Genomic DNA, 9829 nt, shown 5'->3' on the forward strand with positions numbered 1-9829 from the left:
CTATTTGGGAATTTTTCTGTTGGTTAGAATTGAATGAGGCAAAATAGGCAAAATTTTTGGAAGAAGAAATTTGGGGTTTCCTGGGCATGATTTTGATTGTGTAGAGTGATCTGGAAAACCCAGAGCTTCTAGCATCTCATTTAGATTTGAGCCAGTGAAGAGAACGCCTTCACCATCGATGGAGGAGTGCGAGTTTCTTTGGAATAGCTCAGGAAAATTTGCAGTGGGAGGTGTGAGAGGGTCCTGTTGATTGAGAACTGGGTTGCGATAGACAGCTCCTGTTACTTGGAATGGAAAGTCTTTTCCTGATATGCTTGTCTTGTTGCAGTGGTGTCTGTAATAGTGATGACAGCCATGAGATGGGTGGTGTGGTCCATGATGGGGAGGAGGGTGGTAGTGATGTAGTTCATGAGGAGGAAAAGGACAATGTGGTCCATGATGGAGAGAATGGTGGTGGTGTGGTCCATGAGGAGGGAGGGGACAGTGTGGTCTATGATGGGGACCAAGAGGAGCATTATGTGGCTCATTATGGGGAGGAGGAAGAGAAGGGAGATTATATAATTGTTCTTGGGATGGAGTAGGGTGATGTGTTACATCATGGGGAGGAGGAGCAGAAGGGGGTGGTTGTGATTCCTCCTGGGGAAGAGGATGTGGTCCGTCATGGGGAGATGGAGGACAATAATGTGGAAGGTGAAGGTGGTGATGTGGTCCACCATGGGGGGGGGAAGAAGGAGGAGCAGGTCCTTCATGGTTGTCATGATGTTCTTCATTGAAACTGTCGTTATGCTCAGCATCTTCAAGACTGAATGGATGTCCATGTCTGTGACAATGTTTGTGGTGATGTCTGTAACAATGTCTGTGACCAAAACGATGATGGGGATGGAAATGTCTGTGTGGTTTTCCAAGAGCTGAATATCTGCATCTTTGCCCATAGTCATGTTGCTTTTTATAATAAACACCAGGGAAGGAAACATTGAGTGAGGGGCACAAAAAGCAGTGAGAAAGAGAGAGGTGGGAGTTAGTATGTTTGCCTTTACAGTTCTGGTGATCTGTAAGGAAAAAATGACCCTGTTTTTTTCAAGATAGAAGAGAAGGATTAGATGATAAAATGCCAAATCATTGAAAATCATCTGGAAATAGTACACCAAATCAAAATGAAATGCTGTACCAACTGAACAAAGTTTGTAATGGATCAAAATAAAATAAAACCCCTACTGGAGCAGCTGTTGTAATATAATTTATTCTAAAATTATGGTCTTGCCTAGTTGTTTCTTTGGTGTAGACTATTTTTGTTATGGGAAGGTGGGGTGAGGAGAGTACTTTAATAGTAATCTGCAGACAAGCCTGAATTATTCCACTCTCCATTCCCCTGAAACAGAGGGGAAAACCAGTAATCCTAGGCTCACTGAGATTACATAAAACATGTATATTTTTCAAGATCTATGACTCATGTTAGTGTAAAAGATTTTATGAAAATTGTATGAATGATTTATTAGGGAATGGACACAGTTTGAATGTGAAAGCCAGATCCAAACTGAAGAGCTAAGCCCTAGATAACATGCCAGACTCCACTTACAATTTGAGAGTTCAAATTGACTCCATATAGAATAAAAAGGAGCAGCTGTGAAATTAGGATCTGGACTTGGATATGCTCCATTTTTAATTTTGAGTTTGGGTACATGCTTACAAGAAGCATTTGGAAATATTGTGGGAAGGTCTTCCTGGTGCCACCCATTGTGTCAGTTCTCATTTTAAGACTTTACTTACAGTGTGAGAGTCATCCAGAAATTCACATTCCAATGCCTGATCTGCTTGTTGTGTGGATTTGGAACAGTTGGTTTCTTTTATAGAGAATTCTAAAATGTGACCTTCATGAGAGGCAGTCTGAAACCAAGAGGTCAAACAAGAAGTATAAACTAGCTGTATTTAAAGTCCTGTAATTTAAAAAGCAACCTTAGTTCATATTGTTGTCAAAATCCTGTCCCCCTCATGCTTTCATTTCCTATGCTGTTCAAATGTTCATTCATGCGTGTGTGTGTATATATATATATATCTTCTGTAAGAAAAGTAGATAACATAATTTATACCTTACTTGCCTCACACCCTTATAAGTTTCAGGAATGGTTGCTTTATTTCTTTGTCTAGTATATGTGTGTTATAAAACCTGTTGTTTTACAAGATCTACAAGATGGCAACCGCCCCTTTCCAGTGATGGATGTGTATAGTGTTACAGTGTTGATGTTAATTTGGGATGAAATTCTGCCAGTTACTGTGAGATTGTTACTTCCTCTGTTGTCAGTGGCATTATTAATAGAGAAAGCATTATTCTACAAGAACATGGGAAAAGGCCTTTGTGATCCTATTAAAATCCATAAAGAGGTGTTTCATTAATTTCCAGCTGTAATAGTTTATTTCGAGATTGCCTTGACCGTGTCCATAGGATGAGTGTGCACACAAGTTTCACTGGTTTAACTAAATTGGTTAAAAGTAGATGCATGTAGTTTATGATATATTTTTACTGTAACTCGTAGTTATGCAGTCTGTTGAAACCTGGTGATAGAATCTAAATTGTCACTGTAGCTGAAGACAGAGAAGTGTGAAGTCAAAGCAGTTAGGGACTATTACTGCATTACTCCAGGCAATCTGAAAACAGTCACTTGCTAAATGGGAGTAAAGAAACATCCTACACAGAACTGCAGTGTAGAACATTGTCAGGTTTTTAAACAGTATTAAAAGCTGCAAGCAGGTGGTGTTGCCATGCTCTAATTTAGGCAATTTCCAAGATCAACGTGTATTATGGTAGGGGCTGTGGGACTTTATTACAGAGGAGTCCTGTACTGGCACGTATGTTGGCAGAATGATCCTGTGCTAAGTGAAGGTCTCCAGAGTCTACCAACAAGAAATTGTACTGATATAAGAGTTATACTTCAAATCACCCAAAGGATAAATCTTGCTGACATCGCTCAAAGATGGAGGAGTTATTTACCAGAGCCAGTAGTGCTTCAACTTTACCTCCTGTCCTTCAGAGCACTCAGTGCTGTTTTGCTCTGAGGCAGTGTCAAAATTATGCTGAGCACATTCCACTTTGTGTTGTATCCATGTGTTAAATATTCTAAGAGTAAAAAAATTTCTGACAGTTGACAGACTGCATGACTGATAATACACATGACTGTACATCTTGAAGAACTGTGGTCAGTAGTAACTAAACTCTTATATGATAGGTAAGCAGGCATTAAAAATAAAAACATGCACACAAAGAAAGCTCTGATATTTTGGATGCCATCACATTGCCATAGTTTTTAGCAGAGGGGAAATGCTTTTGCTTTCTCAAGCCTAAATTGATGTTGATAACAAATCTTTGCAGAACTAGGACCATCAATTTCAAGCAGATTATTTACTCTGAAAGATCAGAAAGCAATAGTTCTGATCCTAGAAGAGTTTTAGTTCTGGTCCCATGATTTTGGAGCTGCTCACAAAATTTTATTGTTTGAAAGACATTCTAGGACAAAGTAACCACTTACCATCTTTAAAATCTTTTCAACTTTATTCACATTGAAGTAGTTTATGTGGTTACTCTCATTGTTGAATTTCTCTAGAGCCTTTGCAGCAATATTTTTGTAATACTCAGTGACTTCAACTTTCACAGGACAATCTTTGCACTCCAATAAATCAGGAGGAACAGCGAAAACAGAGAATTTACTAATATTGCAAGGGATATTAATACTGTTGGGAGTGTGCATGTGCCTTTAATGTGAACTCATAATGAGAAACTGAAATGCAAGCATTTCCTTGGAAGTGAAATACTTATCCCTCACTCCACAAATAAGGGTTTGTTCCGTAACATGGGAAAATAAAACACAATAAACCTGTGAAAATAAGTGCTCTTATAAACCTTTCACCTCCATCTCAGAATCTTAGCACCCTACCTGGGCATTCTTTCCAAGTTCACTTTTTTCTGATATTAATTATCATATTTTAGTGAACTGGAATGGTGATATCATCTGACATTAATAAAGTCTGCTAGAGAAGGATAGGGTAACCCTAATTCTATTACTCATTCTTAACATTCCATTTGAATTATCTAAAATACGTATTGCAAGCAGATGAATGAATCTGTTACAGTTACCATACACTAGTAGTGCACAGACTTGGAGTTTTGTATTAGGGCTGGTTTCAGGTATGCATTGGCTTACAACAGAGTTTTTTTACCTGGACTTAATGTACAGTTAAATCCATATAGCTGAGGTTTCTTTGGCAGCTGGCTTCTATTTGTGATAATCTTACATTGCCCAGAGTCCTGAGAGGAAAAGTAAATATGTGATTATGATGTTATTTTCACTGGATTTAATTTGATGTAGGTGATCATAGAAATTATGCCTCCTTTTCATGTTCAGTACTTCTAAGAACAGCAGATGTGGTCATTAGTGGAATGTTTTATCTGGTACTACTCAAAATTCGCATTCAGATAAAATGAGATCTTGCTCTACAAGAGCCTTTATTTTAATTCTCAGTTTGCACAACTGAATAGACAGTGGAAAACTAAACCAGCCTTCTCAGACAGTCTAATATTTATTTACACTAAGATGATACTAGCTAGCAGGGGAAGTTAGGATACTAGAGATACTCAAGGTTACATACATCTTTATCAAAAAGTGAATGGACCTTTTCTTCCATGCCTTTTCCCTATATTAATGAAAAGAGCAAAAGTCTTATCTTCTTGTGACCTTCCTGCTTTGTCCTGTGTGGTGGCAGTGTCACCACTCTCCTATTTAAATAAAGTCATAGTTCTCATCCCAGGCTGCATCACTGGCCTGCACAATAAAGGTCAAGTATTGCTACATATCATGTGTACTGTCACTACCAATATTCTAGTCATACCACAAACAATATGATGGAAAAATGACAAAATAGAACACTGGTATTTCTGGCTAATATACTAGGAAAAGGCTTTAAAAAAAACCCCATTTCTAGTGTCCTTTATTTGTCAGCCAATTATTCTTAAAAGATCAGTACTGCTACTAACAGTGCAATACAGAGTATAGCTCTTTTGGGACAACTGATTAAATAAAGCTGTACTTATTTGAGGAGTCAATCCTTTCCAAACCTTTAGCCACTACTTGCCATGGAATAGATGTTCCTATATTCACAAGACTCCCAGTGTCTTCTGGATAACACAGAGCATTCAGTTTCTAGCACATCCAGTAGAGGAGTGATGAATTTCACTGGAAGAGAAGTGCAGGTAGAAAGGGTTTGTATACCAGAAGTTTGGTCTGAAATAAACCTTTTTTTTGAAGTAGATCTGTTCAGTCTTTAATATATCTTCCCCAGTTTCCTATTAAGGGTTTTCTGAGCTGACAAGTGTAGAAAGGGTTTAGGCTGGAATGGGCCTTTGGAGGTCATCTTGTGCAGCTACTTGCCCAAGTCAATGCTAACTTCAAGGTTAGATTCAGCTGAGTTCTATATATCACCAAGACAGATGTTCCACAACCTCTCAGGGCCATTCCAGTATTTAACCACTTTCTCCATTAGTATTTTTTGACCTTACATCTGGTCAGAATTTTGCTTCCTGCAACTTAAAACTGTCGCCTCTTATCCTTTTTGTGGAAAACCTGTGAGAAGAGTCTGTTCTTAGCCTGGCATCCATCAAGTGGGGAAAATGCCATTGTTAAAAAGTTGCCTTTCTTTCTTATTTTCACATGTAACACATTGGTCTATTAGGAAGTCAGTTCTCTGGGCAGCCAAATATATGACTATATCCATTTCAAAGTACCTCAGTGACCAGGTGCTCTTTCAGAACTTTGCTTCCTGTTCAGCTTCTTCAGGGAGTGATGCAAAAAAAAGCTGTAATAATCACTAAAAAGCCAGGAGCCTTTGACCTGAAATTCTTCTAGCCTGCTCCTTCTCCTGAGAAAACAGGATAGAGAATCAGAATTTGAATTTGACTGCCAGTGTAATGCGACGTGGTGTTAAAAATTATCTGTGGCCCACAGAAACAGTTTTGTATTTTTCTTCAGGAAAATGAATCTCAGTTCACATTTGAAACGGATTATTTAAATTTCATGCAACCATTGTATGGACATTCAGAATGAACACAGACATTTTATTTTGTCATTTAGATAAAATGATGCAAAGCCCTTCACTGTGGGTAAGTGTCCTCAGGTTTCACAAAATTTCATCCATTAACATTCTTTTTTCAGAGTAATTCTGAATAGACAAGACCTTGGGAAAGCATTACTGCAGTCTAGTGTAATATTTTTATCAGTGAGAGTCCAGCAGTGTCGTGTTAAACACTGGTTTTGCAGTAAGTGTGTGTCTTAGCATTGTCTCTCTTTCTAAAATAGAGGGTGAGAGTTTATGCAAAGACATGTGTCATTCAATAGCAGAATCAGGAAAAGAATATAGTTGTTCTGGACACCCTTCCTGCCCACTTAGTGACACGATTGTCCTCTGCTTAGGTGTACCTAGTATTTCTATTTTTTTGTATAACTCCCAGTGATTTCTAGCTGCTAGTCAACATATTAGTAAAATGCAGGCAGAGAACGGAGACAGGGAGAAAGACAATTTTTTTTCCTGATCTGTATATATGGAATAGCACTGAATGGAAAGGTAAGATAAGTAATTGTACTTGTAAAATGGGTTATTCACTGGGGGCCCTGTAAAACTGAAATAACTAAATACATTCGCTTGTGAAATGCTAAAGAAGCAAAAAGCAGGATGCATTTGGATGCAGTAAAGCTGAAAGCAGAGCTTTGGGGGAAATTGAGTGTATACATCCAAATATGCAGCAGGAAAAATTCCTCTGTTCATCTGCTGGATAACTCTTGAAAAAAAAAATAAAAAATTTATGGTGCCTTCTTGGTTGTTTTAATAGCATCTTGGGCACCAGAGTTCTGTACTGCACAAGACAGAACTGTTCAAGGATGAATGCTTGAGTATCCTACACTTGTAGGACTCCCATAATAAACCCATTAGAGATTTTTTTGCTAGGAATTTCTCTGCTTAAGTTTCTAAGAGGGTTGATGTGATAGACTTGTTTCACACTATCGCATGGAGACAATAAAAATAAGGTTCTGATCTTATATATATATGTGTATATATATATAAAAATATATATATATATAATTAATTTTTGTTTTTTGTTTTTTTTTTTAATGTCATCTTGGCAGTCGATACAATGTAACTTCTTCCACAGTAGTGTACATGATCAGTATGCAGTAGACCACACCTGGTGGCTTTGGGTCTGAGAAGATACAGAGAGTTCACAGGGACAGTTCTTTAACAGTAAGTTCTTATAGCCTCTGTGTGACAGCTGAAACTGTGGCCCAGCACTGCAAAGACAGCAAAACTCACTAAGAGTATAAAGCAAAACAGGAGCATGGAAGTCAAGTGGTTACAGCATTCATCTGAAAGTGTGAATTCTCAAGTCTGGTCTCCATTCCAAGTTACAGAGTTTTCTTTTTAGAAACAAAGATAGTTTTTCTGATTAATCCAACGAATTTTGCATGTCTTACTACCCAGTGGCTCCACTTCACAGGGGTGGCACACACAGCTGCATGGCAGCAGCAGTCTTCAAGGGTAGGAGACATGAGGGCTTAAATCTCTTAATGCTGAAAAAGACTGATTGTTTCCTAGATGAGCTCTTTAACTACCAGGCAATTGCATAAAACCCAATAGTATTATTTGCCACATCCTTGACTTTGAAAATCAAAATAATCCATTGGGTTTTTTGGAAGTATAACTGAAGTCCTGTAGGAATCTGGGCTTTGGGTCACTTTCTAAACCTTTTCTTGACCAAACAGGCATCCTTAAGCAGCTCTATCAAAAATTAGCCTGTTTTTTCAGTTGCCATACTGAGATGTGTAAAACACTTCTTAAACAGTGCACATGTGCCTGGATTCTAGTTGCATAACCATTCAGCTAAAATGTGGCCAGGTGTGCTAGTGAATCTGCATGTCCTTAGTCTCTTTTATCTTCTAGTTAAAGCAATTTTATATTCTACTGCTTCTTCTGCTATTGATTTGCTTTGGCATTTAGGCAATCTTTGAAAAAGGCTTATGTATATTCTCTAGGAAACAGAAGTAGAAATAGGAAGGAAATAGGAAATGACTGATATGAATTCTTTATCCAGCCCTTCCCCTCTTTTGCAGAGTGGTGTTTTCATCTTCTTTGGCTTTCTGTGCCTTTTTATCTTCCTTTCAGTTATCCAGCTATTTCCAAAATTAAGATAATAACAAAATACCGATCTTGCATGATAAATTGATCTAGTTCATGTTAGACATTTGCAGATTAAAGAAACCCCCTGAATATAAATTTTAAATGTAACGTTTGAGACCTGACAACAGACAGGACAAATTTAAATTCCAGTGTTGCAGAAAGCTGTTCAGAGCATCCCTTATGCTGACATCCTGTCAGCCAAGAGAAAGAGCATGCTCAGCATCATTCAACACCAAGCTTACGTACAATAAATCATGCACAAATGAATAGAGAGATAGTGTAAATTAGAGCTGATTCATTGAATTACATCAACATAGCTGTGTTAAAAGCAATAAACATAAGCTTTTAATGATCTGGCTCCTTATTTTAAAATCTCAGTCTTGTTTTAAGTCAGCCTTTGAATTGATACTTACTATGTGTCGTTTATGTGCATCAGCAACACGGAACAAACCAAAACCAAAGCCATCTCTGCTATGTCTGTTGACCAAATCCAGGGTCACACCTGTATCTGTTTCAACAGTATCACAGTCTGCACTTGTAGTGCTTATTTTATTTTGGACATCAGAGCACTGCAGTAGTGTTAGAAAAAAAGCTAAAGCTAGAAGCAGCATTTTGTTCGCAGTGTTAGGTGAGTACTGCCCATGCTCTGATAAAGCCAGTAATCTGCTTTTAAAGCAGAGTAGCCCACCAAAGTTATACATAAATGCTAATAGGACATGGTTTTATATAAATTTAAGTGTTGTGTCACATGGCCATTACCTTGACCCTAGATTAACATTTGCAAACAGCAAGTAAATGATTATATAGTGATTGAGCAGATTTTGAGAAAAGCAGGCCTTATAATACTCTCTGGACTGCCCTTCAAAGGGACCATGTTTGTGATTCTTTAAGCAGACATTTTGCAATAGCATTTTACTATGAAAAATACTTAGCTTCTAACAGCGTGCTGCTGAGCCTTGCATTAAGAAGGTCTAGTTTATATATGCAGGTATTATGCAATCTTGGTTTTCTATTTACTGTAAAAACAGTTGAACTAAAAGTATGCTGAAATATTTGTGGCCAAATGATGGCTACATCCGTATCACTGATTTTACAGATCCTTTCCTAGCAGAGAACTAGTGCAAGGGAAACAAGGAAGTCACTCAGACTTGGAAAAGGGATGTAGCTTGAGGTGCACTTGCAAGCTGGTGATCCGTAGCTTCTATGTGAGTACCTGCTACTCTTCCAGTTTGAGGAAATTTAGAGCAGGCTTCTATCAGCTTTACATCATTCCAGACTGGTACACAGAAGGGGACTGACTGCCTTAATGCCAGTGTCATCTAGGCATGCCATGAGGTGATGCAAAGCTGCCTTTGCATTCTCAATCTGAGAACTTCTGTGTACTCTTTGGCTGTGTAGTAGCCTTTATAGACTTCTGTAGAGAATTGCTGAAAACTTTTTGGTATTTATGAAAATAATTCAGTACATACTAAGATTCATACCTTTCACAGGATATGCCGATATCCTTTTCTAAGTAGAAAGAAGATGTTGTCTCATTGTATTCAAAATCTTTTATTCAGGATAGTTTAAGGCATTCTTAAAAGGTCGTAATTGCTTGTCAGGGAGTGGCTGAAGT

General features: G+C 38.0%; 1 protein-coding gene across 1 annotated transcript; it reads right to left on the minus strand.

Annotated features, from left to right (window-relative positions):
• On the minus strand, nt 1–8825 carry HRG (histidine-rich glycoprotein). Its single transcript, XM_010000090.1, has 7 exons — nt 8628–8825; nt 6439–6445; nt 5122–5222; nt 4213–4297; nt 3522–3682; nt 1768–1884; nt 1–942 (listed from the first exon to the last, which is right to left on the minus strand). Exons 1-7 carry the CDS (start codon nt 8823–8825, stop codon nt 1–3), a joined length of 1611 nt encoding a protein of 536 aa, XP_009998392.1.
• Between the last annotated feature and the right edge of the window lie 1004 nt (nt 8826–9829).

The sequence above is a fragment of the Chaetura pelagica genome, unplaced genomic scaffold, assembly GCF_000747805.2.
Source record: "Chaetura pelagica isolate M959 unplaced genomic scaffold, ChaPel_1.0 scaffold20, whole genome shotgun sequence".
Classification (NCBI taxonomy): Eukaryota; Metazoa; Chordata; class Aves; order Apodiformes; family Apodidae; genus Chaetura; species Chaetura pelagica.

Coding starts and splice junctions, on each gene's coding strand:
- HRG (XM_010000090.1), bottom strand. CDS start 8,825: ATGCTGCTTCTAGCTTTAGCTTTTTTTCTAACACTACTGCAGTGCTCT. Junction 3,683..4,212: donor ATTTAACTGTACATTAAGTC/CAGGTAAAAAAA, acceptor TCTCTGTTTTCG/CTGTTCCTCCTGATTTATTG. Junction 1,885..3,521: donor TTGAAAAGATTTTAAAGATG/GTAAGTGGTTAC, acceptor TCTTGGTTTCAG/ACTGCCTCTCATGAAGGTCA.